The sequence below is a fragment of the Mustela erminea genome, chromosome 11 (genome assembly GCF_009829155.1).
Source record: "Mustela erminea isolate mMusErm1 chromosome 11, mMusErm1.Pri, whole genome shotgun sequence".
Lineage (NCBI taxonomy): Eukaryota > Metazoa > Chordata > Mammalia > Carnivora > Mustelidae > Mustela > Mustela erminea.
Window position 1 is genome coordinate 17020730 of NC_045624.1, and position 27466 is coordinate 17048195.

The following is a 27466-nucleotide window of genomic DNA, read 5'->3' on the forward strand; positions in this document are numbered from 1 at the left end:
CCCTCTACTATATGGCAAGCATATTTAGTAGCTCGGCCTATTTACTTAGTGGGTCATAAATAATAGTCTTTTATATACATGTAATAGTTCTGGTAAGTTTTTATTGGATCTATGTTTATGTGTGCATGTCTGGGTCATTAGGGTTGGGCACAATTCACCTAGAGGCTGTGCCCTAAGGTAAAACACACCCAAACCCTAAGAAGCGTAGAACTGGCTTCACGAGAATAGCCCTGAAGCTTCAGCCCATTAAAAAACAAACGAACAAACAGAAAATAAAAAAAAATAAATAAATAAGCAAATTGTACAGTTAGGTGGGTTTGCTTTATCCTACGGCATCAAGCTGAATTCCTAGTCCTGGACGAAATTCGTTAGTCTGGGAGAGGAGTAAAAATTTTCCCCCACCACACACTGACGTTTTCTCGCTCCAAACAACATCATACATGGTTATTTTACTGAATTCACCCGGTTATCTTAAGTATTGAAGAAGTCTTTGACGGCAGGCATAGTTTTATCCATCTTTCTTACTATACCCTCAGTGGCTAACAGAGTCTAGCATGGAGGAGGAGCCCAGGGATGCCTGATAGTGTAAGAAGAAAGAGAAGTAACAGAAAAGGAAGGAAAGAGGGTAAGAGAGAGAAGGGTAAAAAAAAAAAAAAAAAAAAAAAAAGGTAAAGGAGGGAACGAAAAGAGAAAGGAATTCAAATCGAACATTCCTACTGGACACTTAGAATGTGAGCAAGGTGCCCTCCAAGGCTGTGGTTTTAAAAAAAGTTTTTCCCCACGTGTGTGGTCTGCAAAAAACATCCTGGTTCTACCTGAAATAGCCTAACTGGGCCTCCGCCCTGGGCCCTTGCGGCCCACGGACTCGCTTCACTGGCCTCTCAGTCCCGCCCACTCCCCCCGGACCCGGTCCGTCAGCCTGCCTCGCCACTGCGCCTGCGCACGTGGAGCGCTCCGCCGCGGGCCGTCAGGGCGGGGTCCCGAGCGGGGCGTTCCGCCCAAGGGAAGAGGAAGAGGAAGTTGGGGGAGGATCCTAGCTGGGAGTGAACCGGAAGTGCAAACGCTCCTGCTTCTCTTCGGCCAGGCGGAACCTGCTCTGCTGGGCCGGGTGGCCGCAAAAGAACTTTCTTTCTCCCGCCCAGCGGTCGCCGCGGCCAACTGCCTCGCCCGCCTGGCAGCCTTCCCCGCCTTCTCTTCCCCTCTCCAGCTCCGCGCGGCCCTGTCTCCCTCTCGCCCCGCGGTATCCGCTTGCTGCTACCACCGCCTCCTCGTCTTCTGCCCGGCCAGGCGGCCCGCCCCGCTGCAGTGATGTGCGACAAGGAGTTCATGTGGGCCCTGAAAAACGGAGACTTGGATGAGGTGAAAGACTATGTGGCCAAGGTAAGCGGCGACGAGTGGAGTGCGCGAGAGCACGGAGGTGGGATGCCGATGAGGCTCAGGAAGCGGACGGGAGCTGGGCTGGCGGGGGTGGGGGTGGGGGGAGGAGAGACAGCCTGGATGGAGGTGGCCCCGAGGAGAGAGGGGAGCCTGGGAGCGTCTGAACTGAAGCAAGGGTCCGGATACCACGGTCGCGTTCTGTCAGGTAACTGGTTGGTGTGATACAGTCAGACTCTTCTTGTCCGCCTGCTCCCTGGGGGAGGGGAGGAGGGGGAACCCTCTTTGAGAGTCGCTTCTGAGCCCTGGTCACTTGAGTTTGGTCGTCTTCTATGGCGGAGTTACTTCAGTCTTTCTTTGAATGGAGGTAATTCTCCATCTTGGACCTGCCGGTTGCTGAATGAAGTAACCTCAGTGATTAGAATCAGAGGAACGTTTTCTTGAACTTTGAACCTGTTGAGAATTTGAAGTATTCATTGACCCTGGAAAAGAGTGCCGAAAATAGCAGTGGTTGAAATTTTGAAACTCGGTATCACTTCACTGGGAAGTCTTAACTTTGGGTGTGGCCTTTTTCCTCTCCCACACTACAGCGAACAGGTATTTGCTTCAAGTGGTGAGGTTGTCAGTCAGCACCTGGCAGTGTTTAAGATAATCAGAATAGTTTTCAGACAAGCAGGTTGACTTCAGTTACTCCATGTTTATCCTCGATCCCATCTGAAATACTCAAACGTGTGATAGATAGTATGCAGTGTAGTCACAGTGTGTTTAGGGGTAAAATCGTGATGAAGAAAGCTCATCTCAAACCTAAACTCAGAATAGAAAGTTGACTCTGCTTTGTGGTGGAATGGTAAGCTTAGAATCCCACGCTGACCTGCCTCTGGACCCTGAAACTGTGCCTTTTGTAATCGTTAGAGAACTGACCTGCGATTATAATACGATGGTAATGTAAAAACAAATCTCCCAAAACAAAAGTATAACCTTATGACGTAACCATGGAGGGTGTCTTCTGAAAAATATAATTTTATGACATAACCAAGGAGGACATCTTGCTCATCTTCTTAAAAAGTGAGAATTGGATCTGGATTTTAGTTCTTCAAAGGGTATGACCACTGGTATGTTGTTTTTGCTTCAGAGATCTGTGTTAGGAAGGAACTAAGCAGAAGCAGTGTTTCTTAAAACTTGCAGGATTGTGCAAGGCAAACCACTGCTAGTTTTTACTCATTTAATACCATTACAGTTTAGACTTTTGCATGCAGAATATGTGTTTTTGTTGTTATTTGCAATGGATTCATAGGACACCATTTGCTGCCTTCTCAGGTAGTGGCAGTCTGAAACCTGACTTACTGGATGTTTCAGTTTAAGATTGAAAGGAAAACATTACTGGGGTACTTTTATCCATGGTACACTTTCCAGTGATGGGACACAGTGGTACTCTGGAATCAAGTGGGCTTTTGTTTTTCTGTTATGAAAGAAGCTAGGTTATTTGATACACCTGAAATATGAAAAGTTGGTAAATATTAATGGAGCTTACAACTACAAAACAATACCATTTATGTGGTGTTTTCCTGATCCATTATTTTATATCATCCTTGTGAGTCTTGTGAACGTCCTTTTATTAATCCCATTTTACAGATAGGAGTACTGAGATGCAGGGTACTTAAAAATCCAATATATATATATTATATAGAGATAACAGATAATGAAGCCAGAACTGCTGACTCCAAAACTTAGGCTCTTTTAACTGCTCCATGCAGTCTCTCCCAATATAAACTGTAATTGTGAAAGTATTTGATATCAAGATTCTAGTAGAACATTACCCAATTTTTTTTTAAGAGTATCAAAATCAGGTCATTATGTTCAGTTTGATTTTGTTCTTTCCCTATACTAACCTACTGCCTATTCTCATCAAAAGAGAGATGCATGAGAGGGAGGCTAGGCATTCAAAGAAAAGCAAAAGGAAGTATTAAGAACTGGCTTATCTGAAAAGTTTGACTATAATGTAATCCTATGAACAATGAGCTTTTTCCTTAGTTTTATTGAGTATCTCGAGTCTCTTAAAATATCTTTTGTTAGTGAAAAATACCCCCAAAACCCAAAATCGCCAAAACCCACCACTCCAGTATTTACTGATTGAGTTCCCTTACAGTGCTATTCATACTCTCAAGTGCTTATAACATAGTTTCTTCTGCTCAGCAGCCATCTTCCCTGCTTATTCATTGCCTCATCCATTTCATCTACCAATTTATGAACACTCATTACGATACTGAGTTTATGTAATGTGCATTTATCTGAGTAAAAGTATGTGGACAAAGTACATAAAGGAAGTTCGGACTCATCTAATTTTCCTTCTAAGTGGTGAGTCTTTAAAAATATTCTCCTCAGTACTCCTATGAAGATCTCTCACATTGTTAATACATAAGAATGGACCCATAGGTGAAGTATTTTAATATTTTCCCTTTTTAAAACTAATATTTTAAATAAATCAATAATCTGGTGCCCCTGGGTGGCTTGGTCGGTTAAGCATCTGCCTTTGGCTCAGGTCATGATTTCCTGGTCCTGAGATCGAGCCCCACATCAAGCTCCCAGAGCCTGCTTCTCCCTCTCCCACTTCTCCGGCTTGTGCTTTCTCTCTCTCTCTCTCAAATAAATAAAATCTTTTTTTTAAAAAAACCAATAATCTTACTTTTCTACCTGCTATTGACTTCTATACAGAAATCGGAAATAAGGATAGGCATAAATTACTGGTTTTGAGTGAGTTCTTAACTCTGAAAAGTAAATTCAGAGTCTCCAGATCATTGAAAAATCTATGTTATTAAATGTAAAAAGCAGCATATAAAGAAAATTTTAGGTTAATCTGTATTAAATGTTCATCTGGAACATTAAAAACAGTATCTAAGACACTTGGGCTTCTTGAATTGACCTAAAGACCACACTTGGTTAGTTAATTCATTTTTATTAGGCATCTTTCAGGTCCCAAGCACTCTGCTAGGCCTGGCCCGATAGTGAAGAAGCTGGACACGGTGCTCAGTAGACTTAAGCATCTACATTCAGCAGACTTGTAGGGGGCAATTTTCATGCTTTTAAAGAAGTATGAAAACGATAAGTAACATCTCACTTACATAAAATTCAGTTTGTCCAGTTGGAAAACGAGCGAAAGCCAGAGAGTGAGATCTTCATGAGCAGCAGTAATAGATACTCGTAGCCCCATCCTCAGTCTCTGTATTTACGGGTGACGTTACCTTTGCCTCATCTGCATTTCTACCTCTATGTCCATTTCTTCTGTCGCAGTTAATTCTGCTTTCACCTGAGCTCCCATCTGCCAAATGGACGCCTTTGTTCACATAAAATCCAGATTGAGCCCACACTGTCTTCTCAGAAACTTTTTCTTTTTTGTTGTCTCCATTTTGACTAATGACCTCCTGACCCAGCAATTTGCCCAAATGAGAAATTGGGGGATTTTCCCCAACTACTCAGTGTTGTCAAGACTACCCACTTCGTCTCTCTCTTTACTCTCATTCTTAACACTACTACTTGTGATTAATTGCTGCATCTTTCCCACCTGAACTGTATTTTCCTTGACTTTGGTAGTCCTCTCTTTCCTGGTCAGTTTGCACATCTTAGTTGGGGAGATCTCTCTGTATTGTGAATTCTGACCATGTTATCTTTTTCAGCCAACCTCCTCCACTGTCCTTAAAATACTTTGTGATTCCCCATTATTATTTTTTCCCATTAATTAATTTTAAAAAGGGCCAGTTACTGCTTGGTTTGGAGGATTAGGCCATTACGATCTGGCCCATGCCTACCTTTCTAAACTCTTCTCTCTACAAACGCTCTGCTCCAGGCTGTGCCAGGCTGTTTCTTACTTGTATATCTTTACATGTGCTCTTTTTATCCTCCCGAACCAAGTCTGCGCACCTCAGTCCCTAACCCCCAACCTAGTTATCCCCTGTTTATCCTCTGAGCTTAAATTCCACTTCTTCCAGGAAAAAAAAAAAAAAATTGACTTAAGATGGTGCACTGCTTCTTTTACTGTTTGACTTATCAAATTGCTGTGACTTTGTTTACATGTCTGTCTTTAATTAGGCTCTGAGCCTCTGGAGTTTCGATACTATATTCTTTTTCATCTTTGTATCTCTAGTACAGTGCCAAGGAATTTCACACATTAAAAGCATATGTTCCAAGAAATTATTTTTATTCTTGACTTAGCTACAGTTTCAGTATACTTCATTAGCTATATAATAAAGATTACCATTAACAGAGTGATTTATATTGCCGGGTACGAGAAGACACTCTGCACGATCTTTACCTGAGTTTTCTTTTACTTTTTACCCCAGCATTTCAATATAGCTAAGAGTATTCCCATTTTAAGGATGAGGAAATTGAAACTTAGAGAAGTTAAGCAACTTAACAAGGTCACAAAGTCAGTAGCGTAAGGATTTAAACATAGAGCTGTCTGAATCTACCGCCCGTATTTTTTTCATTGTATCAGTCTGCCTTGAAATGGTTATCTGGTTTCTTAGCTCTGAGTAGCTTAGCATCAGCACCTTAAGAAAAAGAAAGGGGCTTGCAAGAAGGAGACACAACAAGTCATCTCTGATTATGAATAAAGACATAGGAAAAATGGCTATGATTTTTGAAATTTTTAGCTGTAACAATATAGAAATAGCATAAAGACAACATCTCATAAACTTTAAATCTCCTCAGAGGCTCTCTTTGTTCAAGGTACTCTCTGAAGAGACCGATTATTTGATAGCTTGTGGAAACTTTTGTATTTATAGTGACATGTTCTTTTTTTTTTTTTTTCTTAAGGTTTTGTTTTGTTTTTAAATACCTACACCCAATGTGAGGCTTGAACCACAACCCTGATTCAGAGAGTTGCACACTCTACTGACCAAGCCAGCCAGGTGCCCCTGTAGTCAGACAATCTTAAAATTTATATTCCTAGTGATGACCCTGTGCAGTGCAGAAAAGGTTAAATTATGTCTGCATTAAGAAACAAAGTAAAGTATTGAGATCTTTATTCAGAATGGTTTCAATTAACAAATAGCACTTTTTTTTCAAAAAGTATGTTCTTAAAATTTTATTTGAGCACTGTCATGCCATGTATAAATATAATTTCATTTACTTATATCAACCCATGAGCATAGTTAATGTTGTTAAACCCCCATTTTAGAGATTAAGAGACTGAAGCAAAGATTAAGTTAGCTTGCCTAAGGTCATAAAGCTCTTGAGTAGTGAAGTTGAGATTTGAACTCTGACTTCATAGCTCCTTGCTATATACTTCAGCATACCATTGACCTTCATTTCTCAAGAATGCTATGTAATTCAGGGGGTACTGTTTTATGCAAGTCTTAAAAATAATCACAGCAGGATGGTAATTATCCATTGAGACTACTTAGAGGTGAACTTTGTGGTAGATTTTGAAGATCCAACTATCCTAGGGGTGAACGTTTGTGAGTTGTATTAATGGGCCCTTATAACCTCCAGTAGATCTGATGTATGTACTCTCTTGTTTACATGTGCTTCTGTTTCACTTGCTGTGAAATACTATACATCAGTTCTCTAACTTCCCTTTCTCTATGGTTTCCTTTCCCTCTCCAGCCCCCATTCTAATTACATCTGCCTTTGACACTCTGATAGGTTTGAAAAGCCACAATTGTGCACCCTTTGAAAGGATAGGATCTCTTGAACCTGAGAAAAGTATCAACTCTAATCTTTAGAAATTGCAAGACTTATTGGGATCACTTTTCACTTTCCTAATAAAATAGGCGACTTAAAAGCAGTCTTAATTTAATCTGTCTTGCATTTATTCATTTTAGGCAGTTTCCAGTTTTTCCATTCCTTTTTTAGATTACCGGCTTCTTTCTTATAAAGATTTGTCACTGTATTCTGCCCTTTCTACATCAGGGCTAGTGATTCAGTCAGAAAGCAGATATATCAGCTTGTATAAATAAATATAGGTGCCCTCAGAAGATAGAGAAAATTTAGTGTAGATACACTTTTCTGTCTGTTAGGCTTTTTTTGAATGTAAAAGAAGATCTTTTTATATTGGAAGGCTAATGTTCACTCTGATATATAGTGTTTGGTTTGAAATTGTAGACATTGCCCTTACACTAGTGCAGGCAGTTAAAAGTATAATATATTAAAGCTGATTTGATTACAAAAATATAAGCTTTTACTATGTAAAAGATAACACTGCACTGAATAAAATAAGTTGAAGCTAAGTGTCCCATTGCCCATTTCCCCTGCCCAAGTAGTTTCTTAAATATAGGTTGTATTAGGTATTTTTAAGACAGAAAAGCATTAAAAAGACAAAAGTTGCCCCATTATTCTACTACCTAGATAATTCCTTTTAATTTTAAAAATCAATCCATTTTTAAAATTAATTAATTAATTAATTAATTCAGGAACAGATTAAAAGATGCAGCAGCTATGACTTCCTTCTCTGGTCTCTGTGAACAAAGTGAACCAACAGTTTCACGTAATTTCAGAAAAACACTGGAAATTCAGTTACTCGTCTACTTCCCCACTTAAAAACAATTCTGTACATACGTCTACACTTGCGTTTTTAAATTCCTTGATAATTTATCTTAAGTTCCACAGTGAAATTTACTCATTTTACCCCCCCTTTTGTTCACTGGGGCATAGTATTCTATTTTATGGATATACCGTAATTTATTTGACTAGTGTTCTGGGGCGCCTGGGTGGCTCAGTGGGTTAAAGCCTCTGCCTTAGGCTTGGGTCATGATTCCAGGGTCCTGGGATCGAGCCCTGCATTGGGCTCTCTGCTCAGTGGGGAGCCTCCTTCCTCTTCTCTCTCTCCCTACTTGTGATTTCTGTCTGTCAAATAAATAAATAAACCTTTAAAAAAAATATTTGACTAGTGTTCTATGATAAATGTTTTTTCCAGCTTATTTTTGTAATTAAACAGTGCTATCATGATTACCTTTGTATACATACCTTGGCAGTTTTCAGGTTGTATCTGTATTACTCTCCCGATAAAGTTTTATAAACTTAGGCACATATCAGTAAGCACATTAGACCTATTATTCCCTGACAACATCAGCAGCACTGGGCATCATCACACTTTTAGTTTTTGCTATTTGAATAAGTTGCTTCAAATTCCATTTTTTAATGAGGAAATCAAACATCAAAACTTTATTAGCATTTGTGTTCTTTCCCCAAAATTTTTTGTTCATATCTTTTGTTCATTTTTCTATTAGGTAGTTGGTCTGTTTTTTATTGATTTGCATGAGCCCTTTATAAATTAAGAAAGTTCATTTTGTCCCATACTTCGTAATTTTTTTTTCCATTTTATCTCTTGACTTCATCTATTTTGTTGTTGTTCTATAACAGTCGTTAATTTTTATGTGGTAAATATATCACTCTTTCCCCTTTTGTGACTTGAATATTGTCTCCTACATACAGAAACCTCTTTCTTCTCTGTAAGATTATAGATAAATTTGGTCTTCTAAAACTTCTTTTTTCTTTTTTTGGTATTTTAGGCATTTGATCCTTCTGCTATTTACTTTGAAGTGTTTGTTTTTTTTAACAGTTTGTTTCCATACCATTTATTGTGTAGTTCTTCTTTCCTTACTAATCTAAACCATTATCTTCATCACTGGCAGAATTCTGTGCTTGAATTTCTTGCTCTGGTTCTATCTATACTAAATTGTTTTAATTACTGTAGCTTCATAATATATTTTGGCATGGAATAGAGCCATTTTTCTCTTATATTCTCTTTAGAATTTTTGCATGAGGTTTCCTTTAAGATTTTTTTTTCCTTTTTTCTGTTGTCTTAGGGAAAATATGAGCATTTTTGGAACTACCTCAAGTTTAACCCGTATGTCTCCATAAGCATTATACATTTTTTTCTTGCATGTTGACATCATCTAATCTGAAGAACATAATCCTTTAGGTAGGATCAGAGAATATAGTACAGTGTGGGAATATTCTGTATCAAGTATTTGAAGTAGTGAAGTTGTGTTGAGGTAATCCGATCATAGCTGAATTGATAATTTTAAGAGTTACTCTAGGTACCATAACAAAGGCCACCTTGTAATGAGAAGTAAGACAAGAATTAATTTTTTTGCAGCTATATCTTTACTATATTAATAGTTTTGATAGCTTGGAAGCTTGATTTTTTGTGGTGGTCCACAGAACACTACCAAGGGTGGAAGAGGAGCTGTGATTATTGAAAGCAATGAAAGAGGAAGCAAACATAAGCTTACTCTAGAAAATGAAAGAACAAAGAGTCATGTGACCTTAAAGTTCTAGAGGCCCATACCGTGATTAATATGTATGGATATAACCTTGAGCTTCAAGAAAAGTTTAAAATTTGTCTACTTTTCTCTTATTTAAAAAGTCAGAGATGTGTAGGATATATTTTGGAAAAATTTCTATTTCATTATACAAGATAATGAATATTTTGATACTTAGGTCTAAATTCCTGACCTTCTGAAAAATTTAGATATCAAAGAAAGGGGGTTGTAGATAATGAACACTTTACCTGTAGTATAATAGAAGCAATAACAGTCTCCTTAGGGGATTTGAAATTTCATTGTTGGGTTAGCCATAATGGCTTTGGAATTAGACCTTCTTGGCTCTGGCTCTCTTAACTAACTGGATTGTGTTGAGCACGTTAGTTCCCCGCTCAGAACCTGGGTTTCCTCAACTGGGGAAAAATGAGGCTCTTAATAATACCTGCTTGGTATATGTTGACTGTGTGCCATTTTCCCTTGCATGCGGTGATTGTTAGCCAAGAAATGTTAGCCACTGTTACTTATAATAATAACCATAAATTTTTTTAGAAGCAGAACTACGTAAATATCATGTAGTCCTCCTCCCTTATTTTGTAGATGAGAAAAAATAAGTCATTAAACGTCTTGATCCAGATCATACTGCTAATTAGGACTTTATGGCAGTTTTCTGGAACCAGAATAGGTGCTTCCCACCACCACCACCAAACTATGGTATTTTATAATAAAGTGTTTTGTACTTTATACTGGTTACTACCTCTGTTGGTGTGTTCGTTTTTGCCCCACCCTATCTGCAGAGTAAATTTCTGCTTATTTTTAAAAGTTCTTGTTCTGTATGGCACTCCCTGTTTGTGCACTTAACTCCTCATTTATGCCAATGTGGTATCTAACACAGAACTTCTTTGAGGTGTTTCTACTATACTGCATTTACTTGAACTGGAGAGCTCTAGGCTCCTGATTTGACTGACAAGTCCCTGGACTTGAATTAGAAAAATAGTGGTTTAAGAAATTCAAATCTTGTTCTATGGAAGTCTTGCTCTTGTCTTTAAGTTTTGAATATTCGAAAAGAGTTTTGTGTTAATGACTGGTTAAGAAAAAAAAAAGTGCCATGTGGGAGTGGCTCATTTGTTACTATTTAGATGTTTGAATAGTTTTTCTCCAGCTTTAGAACTCAGAGATCACCTCCCCCTGAATATTTCACATCTTGATTTAAGATACAGTGTTTGTAGTGGGGCTTCCCAGAATTTGAAGGCCCTTCCTGTGTTTGAGGAGTTCACTCTTATATGGTATGAATCTTGGTGAAATGCAAGACCTACCACAACAAAAGCCAAAAAATACAGATAAATTTCTTTTTCCTGCTTGCACTTAGAAAATAGGCCCCAAATTCATTATCCTTATTGGATGCTTTTTTCCTGGAACTGATACAAAGACACTGGCACTGTAAAGAATGTAGCAGCAGCAGTAAAATACGCAGTTTCCAAAAACAGAAGTCATGCTATGCCCGTTGTGGTATCTTTTACACAGGTGCTTCTTGTGACAGATTTTGGTTTTATTTCTTGTTTTGAAGCCTCCTTCATGCCTGCACATTTACTGAGCTTGGATCTTGCTTGATTTCCAAACTGTGGAATCTCAAGAGAAAGCTAGTTACTGCAGTTTTCATTGGTTCATTCATAATTCATTCAGCATATCATTTGGGTGCCTATAATACCAGCCACCGTATTCAGTAAGCATAGGAATACAGTGATTGTTTCTGAGGATCCATTTTCTTTAGCAGTCTCAGTTAAAAGGGTATACACGACAAACAATAAGTAAGATAGTTATATGGGTTCTGAATAAATTATTTTCTTTCTTAAAACATGACATAAAAAGAACTTAGAAAGCAAACATACAAATATGTTAATGTTAAGGATTATACAACCATATAAAAATAATAGACTGCTATAAGAGCCAAGAAAAAGTCATATTTGATTACGGTATAGAGAAGAATCAATGCTATAGAACATCAGACTCAAAATGGAAGATAATGGGAACAGAATCCCTTCTCTTTGAGAGTTTTCTCTGTGTCAGGTATGGTCCTACAGAATAAGGTAATATACATGTAGATAATGCATATAATTTAATCCGTGTCTGCCCAGGTAGGCTTTATCTCCATTTTATAGGTAGAGAAATGAAAATTAAGTAACTTGCCTGAAAACCTACAGCTAATAAGTGGAAGGACAAGATTTGATCTCATTCTAAAAGAGTATTCTTTTCCATCATTTGCACTGAAAATTTTCAGAACTACAAATGGAATACATAGATGGAAAAATTGAAGATTATTATATTTAAAGCATTGAGATCGAACTAGCAAAAGATAGCATAAGAAAAGAACATACAAGTTCAAACTGATAAATAGAAATACAAGTTTTCACAACTGAAAAGAACACCCACAATTGGAAATAGAGGGTCCCCACATTTTATTCAAAATCGGTAAATGTAAATGAGGAGCATAACACATCCTGACTAAAATGATTAACTTATGAAGATTTTTTTTTAGTTTGTATGCTTATAGGCAAAATAATAACGTGAATTTTGAGGTTAAATCGTCTTACCTTTAGATTTTCTGTGATAGTATTGGAAAATAGTGAAGCAAGCAGTTCTGTCAGGAATAAAACATTTAATCAAGTTGTCACTTATGTATGATCACGACAGAAAAACAATCTTAAGAAAATATATACACCCCCTTCCCCACTCAGTAGATTCTGCAGAGATCATATTTAAAATTTTAGAAATTGAATTACTTTTTCCCTTCTGTCTGTCTTCTTTCTTGCCCCCTCTTTTCCTTCCCTTTTCCCTCTTTCTCCCTATTGTGGTTTTATTTGCACATATAAACTTTAGGAATGTAAACCATTGGATCCAGATACGAAGATATTTCCCAGCCTACGTAAGGTTTTAGGAATAAATTCCAGCTGTGACGCCATGACTTAGTTTCTTGAAAATGAAGCTAATTTTTTTATCATACTAGTAGCTTTCTAAACTGAGGTACTACCATAATATTTTGAATGGATTTTTTAAATTTTTGTAGTCTTCATATAAATGCATGCATTCTGTTAAATTAAAATTTTAATTTTATACCACCAGTAAGAATTTTAATACTTCACTATTTCCATCTGAAAATTTCTAAATGTGACTGATTGCTTTAAAATCTTCCAAAGAAGAAAAATCAAGTGAGCTTTTAATAAGTAAATCAGCTATACAAAATTAATTTCAGTGCCAGAAGTAGTCATCTTGAAGAAAAAAAAAATGAACCTTATGTTGAAAGTTCTGTGTAGTGTGCAGATGAGGGATTATACCATAAGATTTGAGCTCTTAACTCTCTGGGCTTTCGTTTAAAAACTTTTTTGTTAGTAAAAAAAAGTAGATGCTTTAAAAAAAAAAGTAGATGCTTAAAACTTCTATTAGGTAAAAAATACTTAAAAACAGTCATGCATTATGTTTGCACTTAAAATTTTTTCCAGTTCACATTTTGATTTTCATTAGTTTTGTGTGATACTAGTAAGTAAATTAATGAAAACAAACTCTAATTTGAATGTATCCTTCCAGAACCTTGAATAGTCCTAAGTTAAGAGTCCTGGAGACAGAAAAACATAGTTATTTGCATAACTATTTTAAAAACACAGAACTTTGTTTTATTTTGTAGTTCTCATCTTTACACAAGGTATATGTGGTTTTTTTCTGTGAACAGTATTTTTCAAAAATTTTTTGCCAGATTCTCAGCCATCCATTAACCATTGAAATATGTTAAAAGTACTACCATTTGTAGTAATTTTGTCAGTGAAAATAACCCACAGTTGGGAATGTGTCTGGGGTGACTGATCCTGGTAGATTTTAGAAGGTGATTATTTTGGTCAGAATCAGCATAGTAAGGATTTTAACTAGTAATAAAAAAATTGTTCTTTGAAACAATTTAAAATGTTTTCTGTGGATGCATTATTATTTATGTACTAAGTAGGTCCTCATTAAATGAATGCTTATTATGGGTGTTATTACTGTTCATTACTTTGAAATGAGTTCATATTTATAATATGGAAAGTTTCATGCATTTGGTATGTCAGACCTTTACTGAAAACTGTAGAAAATATGTAGAATTAAGAGCAAGTGATTAAATATTTCTCAGACCATCTCCCTTTCTCCTGTGCTGTCTGCCTGTGATACCACCTTTTTTGTTTTCTTTGCTTCTCAGTGGTAAATTATACATTTGAATCCACTGCTATGTAATTTATAACTCTGGTACTTTTATCCACTAATATCACTAGTGGAGTATTGCATAATTTTTTTGGCAAAGTTGTATCCTGAGGCAAGGATTTGTACCCTCGAGGGGCAGGAGAGAGGACAGAGGGACAGTTGTAGGAAAGAAGAGGCCATAGCATTCATCCAGTTCTCAAAAGGCTCTGTCATTATTAAAATACTTAATACTACAGTCTTAAGGAAATTTTGAACTCTGAGTGAGGAAAGGTAATACTTAGCTGTAACTGAATTACCGGGTACATTGACTCAACTATATAGAATTCGTTAAATTTAATAGTTTTACTGCATTCTCCTGTCAGGTGTCCAGTATTAACTTACCTGCTGTGCTACAAAATGGTCACACATATGCTAATTTAGTCTACTCTTTGTTGACTAGCTTTTGAGGACACTGGTTTCTTGTGACAGTACAGTATGTTCTTATGCTGGTCGAACTCAATTGCAGTAACATCATAGGTATCTTGGAGATCAAAGGAAGCAAATTACCTGTGTATTTTCACCTGAAAAAAGTCCTTAAAAAGAGTTCTCTGCAAGAGTCAAATGACCATTTTATTTGGAAATACTGTAAAGAATGCCATCCCAGTCTGAATGTTTATTATTCAAATGAACCTAATGTGTTGCAGGAAGGACTGCATCTAGTAAACATCACACCCAAACCACACTTCTGCAATGCATATAAAAGGTTTTGCCATTGGGGCACCTAGGTGGCTCAGTCCAAGCATCTGCCTTCAGCTCAGGACATGATCCCAGGGTCCTAGGATCAAGCCCCACATTGGGCTCATCCTGCTCAGCGGGAAATTCATCTGGTCAAGTAACACCTGTTACTTGACCACCCCACCCTCCTTGTGCTCACTCACTCATTCAGATAAATAAGTAAAATCTTAAAAAAAAAAAAAGATTTTGTTGGGTTATGGACTTTGGGGAGGGAAGGTGATATGATGAGTGCTGTGAAGTATGTAAGCCTGACGATTCACAGATCTGTACCCTGGGGCAAATAATATATTCTATGTTAATAGAAACCATTTTAAAAAATTAATAAAAATTAAAGATTTTGCCATTACGGATAGGCAGTCTGAAATTATTGAAAGTATGTATGTATTTGTAAATATGTTTTTATTATATATTATATTAACATATAAATGTTTTATTATATATTATTTATTATATATTATATATTATTATATATTAAAACCATTTTGTTAGGAGAGGAGATAAGGCGAATATTGAAAAAAGCTGGGGAAATTTGGTGAGAGGAAGATATAGAAAAATAGAAATACAAAGTGAACTAGACTAGGTGAATGGACCTACTGTCTGTTTGGACTGTGAATGATAGAGATATAGCACTTCATATCACAAAGCCCCTTGAAGTGATTTTTTTTTATTCACTCTTGTACCTACCTTTTGCCACTTATTTGCCTTAAACTTCCAGAAGACATACTTAACAGTGAGGTAGTACTAGCACCCACCAGAAGAAAAATTACTCTCTGGACCATATAAGTGATTAAAATGACAGTATTTCTAGAATATAGGTAAAGCAAAGCAAACCAAAGACCTCATACTTGTCCTGTGTTACAAATAAATATAATGATATTCTAATAGCCACCATGTAATATTAAGTTATTTGCAGAGTGCTTTGTCTGCATTTTCTTATTTAATTCTCATAACATTTGGTTTTAAAAAGACTCCATAAAAGATTGTTTTGACAGATAAGGTAAATGAGAATTGAAGAAATTTAAGTAATGTGCCCAGGTTAACCAAGCTAGTAAATGGCAGAGCCAAGATTTGTCTTTAGGTGTTTGATTTCATAAACCACTCTCATTCCACGTCATGAACAGGAGTTTTTTGTGTTTTTTTTTTTTTTTTTTTTAAGACTGACGGGGTAGAGAAATGGAGTTTCAATTTTTTTTTTTTTTTAGTGACTTAACACAAACCTATTGTCAAAAGACAATAGAACCACGGTGACCATAGTCCAGCTCGTGCTATGCAAATTACACCTGTTACTTGACCTGATGAATTTGTGTCTTTTTGTTCACTTCTGTACTTTTCTACCATGTAAAGTAATATCTTGCTCTTAGTGGGAGTGTATAAATATTTGTTGGGTAAATGACTAGGGAATGAAAAAAATTTGAACGTCTTATAAAAGATCTAGAGCTGTGCATGTGATGATAAGAGTTTATATAGAAAGAGCTTGTAGTTATTCTCTCTCCAGAAGATGAAATTAAGATCAGATTAAGGATTATCAGCTTGAGCTGAAAGTCACTGGCAAGATTTGAGTCTCTAAATGGCAGGAAAAGAAGAGCATCCAAAATCTAGACAGGAAATAAAGTGTTAACAGACAGAATCCAGGTGAACCAGTTCCCCTTCATGTTGGCATTAGCAAACTGGCAGAAGAGAGGTCTGAATCATGGTGAGGGGGAGTTACAGTATTATCTTGGGATTTAACTCTTGTCACCCAGTACATTAGGGTTCTTCAGTGCTTTTAACTAGTTTCTAAGGTGTAACACAAAAGATAAGGAGATCAAAACATAGATGCCGGGCCACTTTGAGTTACTCATGTAAAACGTCCTTTATTTAGGGGTACCTGGGTGGCTCAGTGGGTTGAAGCCTTCGGCTCGGGTCATGATCTTGGGGTCCTGGGATCGAGCCCCGTGTGGGGCTCTCTGCTTGGCAGGGAGCCTGCTTCCCCACCCCCACCTCTGCCTACCTCTCTGCCTACTTGTGATCTCCGTCTGTCAAATAAATAAATGAAATCTTTTTAAAAAAATCATTTATTTAGATCATTATAAGACTTCTTTACCTTTGATAGAGAACGTTGCTCATTATTTTTTTTAATAATTTGTTATTCAGGAAGAAACAATCATATTATTACACAGTATTACCAAAGCCAGGTATTTGTTTGCTGGTTTTGCTTAAAATGAAAAATGAATTCAGCACCTCCTTTGGCTCCTAGACTTTGACTCAAAATATTAAGACTTCTTTAAAATAAGACTTGGAGATTCTCTGCAGTTAGTCCTAAAAGTGCTGTATGTTGTTAATTCTTGTTTTATTCCAAATACTTATTTTTATAAGGATATATTTCGACCAGATTTGTGGATAATTATTTATTCCCTGTCTAGAATTAGATAATTATTCTAAAATAGTGGACTCTGTGTGTGTGTGTGTGTGTGTGTGTGTGTGTACACATACATTATAAATACTGGGGGTTTTTTTCAAGCATTGAAAACTCTTAAATGCACTCTTACTACTGATATTTATGAAACTAGAAAAATAGATTTTTGAATTTGAAATCAGATATTCTGAGGTTAATTTTCTTTGGAAGCAAGATGGATTGGATGATGTTTCTGTATAGCTTTTTCTAATGGATTTTTAAGTTTATAAAAATTGTCATTACCTTAGCTAATATGGAAAGTTACCAGAATTAGTATACTTAAAACTTCTGTTGTTGCGAGATCTAGGCAAAATAATGTCTTCAAAGTCTAATGTGAATTAAAATAAATTTAAGATTTTAAAAAGCCTATAACTTTATATTAACACTCTTACAAAAGCTGTGGTTTTCCACAGTTTTGGGCCTAAAGGTAATATTCTTACCTTTAATATAATAATTTAATATTTTTATCTTTATTTTTAAAGCAGTAATTTTCCAGTATTGAGCTCTTCTTTGCTTCATCAGTAATTTAGGACATTCACTATTGGTTCCATTGTGTGTGTGCATGTTTTTGTGTCTAAATTGGTGTGTTTTGCGTGTTATTTTTGTTGCTTCTTCCTTTGGTGTTTTTTGGTCCTGGTTTGTGTTTATGTTAAAGTTTTTGGTATTACTTTATAGTTTTATTGCAGTGGGGTTAGAGAATAGGTTCTATAAGATTTTCAACTTCAGGAGGTACTGAGGTTTTCTTTAGTCTATTACTGAGGTTTTCTTTAGTCTATTACTGAGGTTTTCTTTAGTCTATTAACATTCAAGTTTTGTTAATCATTGTAAGTTAAAGGTGTAGTTTCCATAAAGTTTGAATTTCCACAAAATTCGGTATGTATTATTTCAGTCTTACTGATTGTTAATCATGCCTTCTATAGTCTTACCTGCCGAGGCCTGATAATATGATATTGGTCTCTCACTACGGTGCTATTTTGTCAGTTGATTCTTGCTATTCTTTGGTAGATTCATGACTAACATACATAATTTTTAAATGTAAAATGAACATCTCTTTCACATATACTCTTTGCCTTGAATTCAACTTTGTCATGTAGTACTTACTCATTAATTTTTTAGATATATGTGCCTGATATATTTTTGCCCATTTGTTTATATTTTTCACATTTTCTCACAGTATTTTGTTTTTAGGCGTGTCTCTCATTGGATTTTTGTTTGCTTTTCTTTTACCAATGTTACTTAACAAAACCCAAATTCATTCTTCATGTTTAAATTTGATAGTTAAACCTATTCACATTTGTTAACATAACTGATCAGTTTAAATTTTCTTTTTAGACTTTGAATTTATTTTGTTTCAACTTATTTTCATTTTGCTTTTTTTTTTTTTAGTCATAGGAATTAATTTTCTTGGCTTCCTTTTCTTCCATGACTTGAAAGATACTTTTGTTGTTGTTGTTCTATCAGAACTTAAATTTCATCAGAAAAAAAGTGTTTGAGTCTAAATTTTTGCTAAGCAGTAGCCTTTTTTGTTTTTGTTTTTCAAAACAAAAATCTGTGTTGCTGTAATTGAGTAGAAAAGTAATGGATTTTTAAATTTTAAAAAATATAACATTATTATAATTCAGAAAATGAGAGTATTCTCATGGTCCTTGTCTCTAAAGATGACAACTAATAAATTTATTGTATGTATTCTTTGAAATTTTTTATGATTATAGATAAACATTTTTCTAGGCTTTGAAGTAAGTAGGATCATTCCTTTATTCACTCAACAGAAATGGTCATCCCCGCATGTCAGCAGTACAGATTACCTTCATTGTTCCTCAGTTTCCTTGTAAGGGAATAGTAGTACTAATTTCCTAAAGCTTTTGTAATTGTTAAGTGAATTAATACCTGGAATGTACTTGTAACATTGCCTGGCCACATGGTAAGCATTCAAGAACTATGTTATTTTCATCTTAAATGATTCTGCATAGTATTTCATGGAGGATATGCTAGCATTTATTTTAAAGTCTTCCATGTACAGTATTTAGTTGTGATTGTGTCACTTATAAGGCTCAAATTGGATAGAATCTAGTCGATTTTTATTTCCTCACCTACTTTCTATTTTATATAAATGTGTGATTGTGTGTGCGTGTTAAATTCTATCTTCTCTCTTAAAACTTCTAACATCTGTATTATCTAGTTTTTAACCATATTTGCTTAAATAAGGACTTAATTGGCTTTTCATCATTAATTCTTTGATGCCCAAACTCCCTGATCTTGTGTTCTCATTTTGAATTCATTTCTTCTATTTCACTAAAGCAGCAGTTCTCAAAGTACTGTAGTTCTCATAGATCTTGGCGGCGGGGGGGTGGGGGTGGTTGGGACCCTCTTCAAGACATCCGTGAGGTCAGAATTATTTTCATAGGAATATTAAGACTTTCTTTGCTCTCTTCACTATGATGACACTTCTACTGATGGTGCAGAAGCAGAGGTAAGTAAAGCCACTGTTAAAATCAAGGCAGCAGCACCAAACTACGTGACTGCTAGTCATTGTGAACTTCATTTACCGCAACACATTTACCCCAACACATGCACAATTAAATATATGCCAGTTTCCCTTCAGAATGCCCTTGATGAAATGCTAAACAGTGCACTTTCATTAGCTCTTGGTTATGGTGTACACTTCTTTCATATTCTGTGTGAAGAAATGGGAAGTGTGCGTAAAGCACTTTTGCAGTTGGAGCTGCTACCTGAACTCGCTGCCTATTTGATGGAGCAAAACCCTGCAGATTATAAATTCGGTTACTCAGTCTTGGATATTTGGCAGGTATTTTCTTGCAAATGAAGTTAGTGAGCCGAAGAAAAAAGTCAAAATTGGAACATTTGCATCTGCCATTTTGAGCTTGACAGCGTCCCAGAACTTAATGGCTTTACTGATGAGATTGGAAGTGTTATCAATGAATGTGATTGTTTTGATACTGAAGAAAGAAGTGTGTGAACATTTGGAAGATCTGTGAAACTCAGTAAACCGGTACTTTCTAAACGACCAATTCATTACAAAATCATGCATATTTATAAAAGATCCATTCAAAGTGTAAGTAGACTGATGGGTTTTAATGTAACAGTATGAAGTTCATTGCTACAGTGACAGATTCCACATTGTAAGTGACCTTTAACAAGCTACCACTTGTTGAGTTTTAGTGTAGAGTCAAAAAAAATCCATAATTAACTAAAAAGGCTGTTAAAAACATGTTAAATATGGGGCGCCTGGGTGGCTCAGATGGTTAACTTTTGCCTTCAGTTCCTTCAGCTCAGTCATGATCTCAGGATCCTGGGATTCAGACCCTACATCCTGCTCCTTGCTCAGCTGGGAGCCTGCTTCTCCCTGTCGCTCTCCCTCTCTTTTTTTAAAAAAGGTTAAATTTTTTACTTGTTCAACTACATATCTGTGGGAGGCCAAATTTTCTTCATATATTTTGCCCAAAACGGTATGTCAGAACAAATTGAATGTGATAGCAGATATGAGAAGTCAGCTGTCCCCTATTAAAGCAGACATTAAAAAGAATTGCCAAAAAAAAAAAAAAAAAAAAGGTGTAATGCAGTGTCACCCTTCACATTTTGGGGGAGAGGGGAAGAGGAATATAGTTATTTTTCATTTTTAAAAATCCCATTTATGTTAGCATGCAGGGTTTCTTTTTGTGATTTCTAAGTGAATTACTTTTTAAATTTTATTTATTTATTTGACAGAGAGACACGGCGAGAGAGGGAACAGAAGCAGGGGGAGTGGGAGAGTGAGGAGCAGGCTTCCTGCCTAGTAGGGAGCCCGATGCAGGGCCCAGTCCCAGGACCCTGGGACCATGACCTAGCCAAAGGCAGACGCTTAACGACTAAGCCACCCAGGTGCCCAATTAATAAATAGTTAAAAGGCTGTCTGTCTTAACAAATACCCATAGATGGAACCATTATAAACAGAAATAACTTTGGGATGCTGAGACTAAATGTTGGAGAATTTACTGCATTGGAAGTCCTAAGATACTGCTCACCTCCTCCTCCCCTCATGGGAGCATCAGTGGTGTATTTTCTGATTTGCTGGTGCCCAAGACTGCCTTTGCCTTTATACATGAATGTTGATTTGCTTGGTGTGGAATGCATGAGTCATAATTTATTCTCTCTCAGCTGCAGATCAGAAAGTGTGTAGACCTTCTGCCTACCTCCAACATACTTAAAGGACACCTCATACATCCCCCCAGCAGTGTCAGTGTCATTAACTCTCCTCAGAGGCTTAGACCTGATCCCCAAGTCCTCTCCAGAAAGCATTACTATAGATAGTTTCTGTCTCTTGTCCTCTGGAATTCAGTGTTGGCGACCGAGACTAGGCTAATTTAATTTTCATTAGAGTTAACATATCTTTTGCTTTTTTTTTTTTTAAATCCTTGGAAAACAGAAATTGCAAAACTAAACTAATGGGCACTGGGAGCGGGTGGTTCTATTGAATTTTGTCAGTGGGCTTTTAGGATCTGCAGGTTCAGGTCTTTTTTTTTTTAACTCAAAAAATTTGCTTTTATAACTTTCAGTTCCCTTTGTTTTGACAATGTATTATTTATAGATTTTAGCTTTACTATCATTATATCATGTAACTCATTTTTATTTGTTTATCAAACCTCGGTATTCTGGGAGAATTTCTTAAGCTTATAGTCAGTTCTTTATTTAAGTTTTCTTAATTTAGGCTTGGTAGCGTTACCCAGCTCTGACTTTGGTGCGGATTTTAATCTTGCAATTTCAGTTTTAATTCTCCTGTCATATTTCACTTTCTCTACCAGTTTCCTATTCCCAAAAGCCTGGATCTCCGTTTGTTCACTTTGTATATTTGCTTATCTTCCTCTTAAGATACTTTTTTCATAGAAACCATGTCTTTTGGATTCTATCTTGATCACTCTGTGAATGCTTTCTACAGTTTTCTTGAGTTTTCAGTATGATTTTATTTCCTTTGTTATAGTTTTCTTGTAGTTTTCATATACCCTGATACTGTTTTTTTTTTTTCTCTAAGTTACCCTTTAAAGGGGAAAGCTGTCCAGATTGAGGGTATGCAAACATGCCTAGAGTGGAGCTTGACATAATAAACCTGGGGCTTGATCTTATAACCCTGGGATCATGACCTGCACCGAAATCAAGAGTCAGATGCTTAACCAACTGAGCCACCCAGGTGTCCCCATTCTGAGCTTTTTGAGTTGTCTTTTTCTCTTCGTTTTCACAGAAGTTGAAGCAGACATATTAGGAATGTGACCTGGAGAATGTATTAGTTAACACTGGAAGACAGTGTGCTTTCTGTTTTAGTTTGTGGACACAGTTTAGATGAAGTGAGAACTTCTAAACATTTAGTATTAGCATTAGGATTTAATGTGTTCCTACTAGTTTTAATTTATTTAATATCATTATTACATTATTAACATATGAAATACCCTATTCAGTTTCTGAACTAGAATTGATGGCACACTCACCCATTTCCCATGAGAATACTATGAGCAGGTCTTGCCTTCAGTGAATTTTGCCATTTTCTCTTCCCCAACTTTTTTTTTCTATCTTATAACCTGATTTCAGAGATGTTAAAATACAGGAAAATGCATGCTTTGGAATAAATGAAATATATGATATGGTTATGTTCTATAAAATAAGAACTTTAGTGGTACAGGGTATTTGGTATTAAACTACATTTCCAGAATTAGAGTAATAAGGTAAACTCTGTCACATCTGCTCAAGAATGGTAGCAAGATAAGATACCTCAGGGTTAAGGAAGTGTTATTTACTTTCATAGCAAAAAATTAAACAGAAGGACAGCGAGGTAGTAATAATTGTTGTGTTTTAGATGGCAGGACTCACTAGAAGAAAGATCTCTTCTTTCCAAATCTTAATGAATGTGTTACTTTTTAAGTATTCTTGTGGTGGCTGTGAGGTTGTCTGTAACACTTATGAAGGGATCAGTTAGATTATTTATAGACTTTATTATTTATGCTATGCTAATTTCCCTTTTTTTTGCAGTTCCTAGACTACTATTAGATAAAGGAAATCTCCATCATTTCATTGAAATTTTTATGTTTTAATGTTATGCTTTGGGGAGTGATGGTAAAGGATGGTGGGATAAGAACGTCGTGAACTAGATTCAAGACTACTTGAATGGCCGTATCCAAATACTCTGCCTCTTTCTTTATGTAGTGAGCTAAAGGAAGTTTCCTGAGTACTGGCGGGCCTCCTTCCTCATCTTTTCTCATTTTCTAATAAATGTCTTAGGTCACCATAATGAAGATAGGTGAGGTACAACTAGAGGGAGGTTGGGGATCAGAACTAACAAATTCCTTTTAATAAGAACCTAGAAAGAACTTGGTAGCCTAGAAAAATAAAATGGCCATTTTAAGTTGAAATTGAATAGCAATTAATGTAATGGCCCAGCATGTATGCTCAGAAAATCTGTAACTGAAGTTCGGGGTAACAGCAAATCATATAAAAAGATTTCATTTTAGTTATAATTTGATGTGGCTGCTAAACATAATGGGTAGTCCAACATGAAACCAGGGACTGCTTGTTCCATGTGTCCCCAAGGGGTAGAACCAGAACTGTAAAGTGGGAATGAGCTGATCAGTAAGATCTTGAGTTTCCTTTCATTAGAGAGGTTCAATTTTAGGTTGGACATAACACAAACAAGGATTCAAACAGAGTGAGGAGTTGGATTAGATGACATTCAGAGTCCTTTCTAACACTGAGACTCTGTGACTTTCAAACCCACTGATGATATTTTTAAACTACCTCTTTGTGGAGTAAGAGTTGTTATGGTAAGCAGCAGGTTCCATAGTGTGACAAAGATGCTGTAAATGACTGCACTAATTCATTAAATTGGACTGTTGGCACAAGTCACCCATAGACATCATAGGCGATATGTATATAAGTAAGGCACTCTCCTTTTTTTAATGGAGTTTTTATTGAAGTACATAAATAACAAATACCTAATTGAAAAAAGGTAAAATATAGTAAGAGACGTAAACTAAAAACTGTGAGGATTAAAAGAAGGGAATTCTATATCAAGAGTATCAAGGGGGGCAAAGAGTATTGGTAAAAGTTTCATGAGAGAAAATAGGTCTCGAAAAGTAAGTGGAATTTCAGCAGATCAGGACATGAAAGGAAGTGGGGTAACCCTGGCAGAGAAAGGCAACAGCATGAAGTTTCCCGGAAGCAGGAGAGCACGGACGTGTTGGGAACAGTGTAGTATGAGGTAAAATGGCCAGAAAGGCAAGTTGGGGTTGAAGTGAAGAGGACTTGAATGTCATGATGAGGATTTACTATTCAACAGAAGGTAGCAGTTGAAATTTTTTGAGTGAAGAAGCATGAGCAGTCTTACTTTTTAGGAACATTGATGTACTTGATCGACATTTGCTGAATTGCTGAAGGTGGAGAAATTGAGTGGAAAGGCATCAAAGAACCATTGAGGACTCTGTTAATAAAAGCGTTTGGCATTTTTGAGTGCTCACTATGTGCCAGGCACCTTAACGTTATTTCAGTGTAACCTCACAACTATGTCGTGTGGTAGGTACTTTCCAAATTAATACTTCCCGGATTCCCAGGAGGAAATTCCTATGAGAAATCCATACACCATAATTAATTTCTGCAGGCATATTCTCTTATGTGCATGTATGCTGTGTTCACCCACATTCTCCAAATCACCTTAGTGAATATTGTTACGTCTTAATATAGCATTTTATAACTATTATAACGAGCAGTCACAAATTATTGAGGTTTAAAAGTACCATATTAGGTATTGTGGTAGAAATAAAAGAAGTACAAGATATAGTATCTGACTTCTAAGGTAGGCACACCTATCTTAGGTATTTATGGTATAAATTTAGGTATAAATTCTACTTTTTTGTACCATTCGCATGCCCAGCACAACATGGCTGCTCAGTAAATAGTAATTGATTTATTGATATTAAAAGTAGAACTAGGCCATTACACCAATAATTTTCTAGTCAGATAAGAATTTATCAGTACGGCTCAGGCTCTTAGTTATTCAGAACAGTGATACTTGAGAAATGAAGCATGATTAGCCTTCACAAATGCCAGTAATGTTATTTAATTTTCAAAAAACACCCACTGTCCAGCCCTAAAATGTCATGCTTCAACATAGGAATAAAGGATATTGTTTGCAGTTTACTTGGTTCTCCTCTTAACATAGACCTCACTGATTTATAGATATAAACTAGTCATGCATTATCACATCTTTTTTTTTCTTTTAGTTCTATGAATAGTTTTGATTAGGACCAGGGAAGAATTGGAGCAGGTAGTCTACGGTTGCTGGAATATGGAATAATCTTAGAACTCTTCTTGGGTTCCATTCAATTTGGAATGTCACATAGACTTTCTCCTCCCATCGTAGTCTAAACCCCCTTACGTGAGAGGCACCAGGAGTCAACCTATCCTAAAGCATTTCATAGTCACTATAGTGCTTCTGGATAGAATGTATTTAATTTAAACTGCTCACCAGAAAATATTGTGAAGTCGATTATCTCTGCCATATTACTTATCTGGAATATGCCGTGTTTAGAGAAAATAAGAATAGCTTAAAAACAACTTAGAAGAAAAATAAGTCAAAATATAATTGTAAGATAATAAAAATCTGTGTTGTACATTTAACAACCAACAGGTTTCATGTTGCAATAAAAGAGTAAAATGAAACTGGATAGATTATTCTTATTAAAAGGGAAAGGAAAAGCTAGGCAAGCCTTGATGTGATTACAAATTAGGTGTGTCAGTTTGCATTACTTCACCTGTGTATGAAGGTGTGTGAAGAGTTGTGTGTGTGTGTGCAGAGCTGTTATTTGTGACCTGCAAAATTACTTACACACGTATCATGATGAGAAACAGTCTCATAATCACAGTGTTACTGCATGGTAAAGTCTTTATAAACACATGTAAACTTTATCCCTAAGGAAGCATTTGTTATTCAAAAAAATCTCTAGTCTAAGTATTTTGATATAGATATTATTACAGGACTATATAGGGCTGGCTGAATTTAACACCTGTTTAAATTACATGTGATGAAAATCGGAAATTATAACCAAGATCCCCAAAATTTGTTTTAACCACCTGGTTGTCCTGGGTAAGTCAGGGGAAGTGGCAGAGAAGCAGTAGTCAGTAATGTGGTGTAGCTGAAGCCAGGAGAGTGTGTGTTTAAAAAAGGAAGAAATGATTGACTTTGTCACTTCTGTGAGGTCACTTAAGGTGAGGACTGAGATAACCTTTGCATTTTGCAACATGGAAGTCATTGACCTCAGCGGAAAATGGTAATGGTTTAGTGTTGAGGGTGGAGGTCAAATTAGAACAGAAGGTAAGAAATTGGAGATAGCAAATATGGACTGTGTTTTTGGAAAGCTTAGCTGTGAGAGCGAGGAGGCCAACAGTAAGTGAAAGGTCTTAAAGGAGGGTCGAAGGAGAGCTTATCGTGTTGTATTTTGCTTGTTTAGTGGAAGAGTTGTGGATGGCACATACTGATGAAAAGGAGACAGTCCAGCGGGAGAGGTTGAAAACACAGACAAGGGCACCTGGGTGGCTCAGTGGGTTAAAGCCTCTGCCTTCCTCTCGGGTCATGGGATTGAGCCCTGCATCAGGCTCTCTGCTCAGCGGAAAGCCTACTTCCCCCTCTCTCTCTGCCTGCCTCTCTGCCTACTTGTGATCTCTCTCTGTGTCAAATAAATAAAAATCTTTAAAAAGAAAGAAAAGAAAACATAGACAAGAAAATGGATAAATAAGGGATTAAATTTTCTAAGAAAACAAGAAAGGATAATATCCAAAACACTGGTGAGAGTTTGGCTTCAGATAGGAGGAGAGATTTGTCAGTTGTAGGAAGGTGTAGTGGAGGGAAGCTCCTGAGGGAGTGGCTGTCTGAAGGTGTCTTCTGTGTGAGGGTATGATGAGGTTATCTGCTGAGAATGAAAGGGAACAAGGAGATAAAGAAGTAGAAAGTCGATTAAAAAAAGTGGAAGAAACTTAAAATAGTCTCTGTGGAAAGTGGAAAAGCAAGAGAAAAAGGAAAACATGGTAAGATTGTCATGTAATGCTAAGGGACCCCTTGAGATAGTGTATCTTTCTTTAATCCCAGAATCTGGGGGACTGAAAATTAGGGTTAGATTTTTCTTTGTAGCCAGTAATGTTTCATTAAGTTAGAATCAATATTGCAGAACAGGTGTCTAACTTCCTTTCTGGTGATGTCACTAACCCGTAGAGTATGGGTAGAGGGTAGGGAGAAAGGAACTAGATAGAGCACTATCTTCCTTCCGTATTTTTATCACGTCTGCAGTTAAACCTGTCAAGACTGTTGGGAAAAAAACGGTGAAATTCTCTCTGCTGAACACACCATTGATCTCAAGTTACTGCTGCTGTT

General features: G+C 36.5%; 1 protein-coding gene across 1 annotated transcript in view; it reads left to right on the forward strand.

Annotated features, from left to right (window-relative positions):
• Positions 1 to 1029: 1029 nt before the first annotated feature.
• The window catches only part of MTPN (myotrophin), a 54802-nt gene continuing 28365 nt past the window's right edge, over positions 1030 to 27466 (forward strand). Inside the window, exon 1 of the mRNA XM_032304314.1 lies at positions 1030 to 1380. Coding sequence (XP_032160205.1) covers positions 1309 to 1380 — 72 coding nt within the window. The 5' untranslated portion in view covers positions 1030 to 1308. The remainder of the gene's footprint in view (positions 1381 to 27466) is intronic.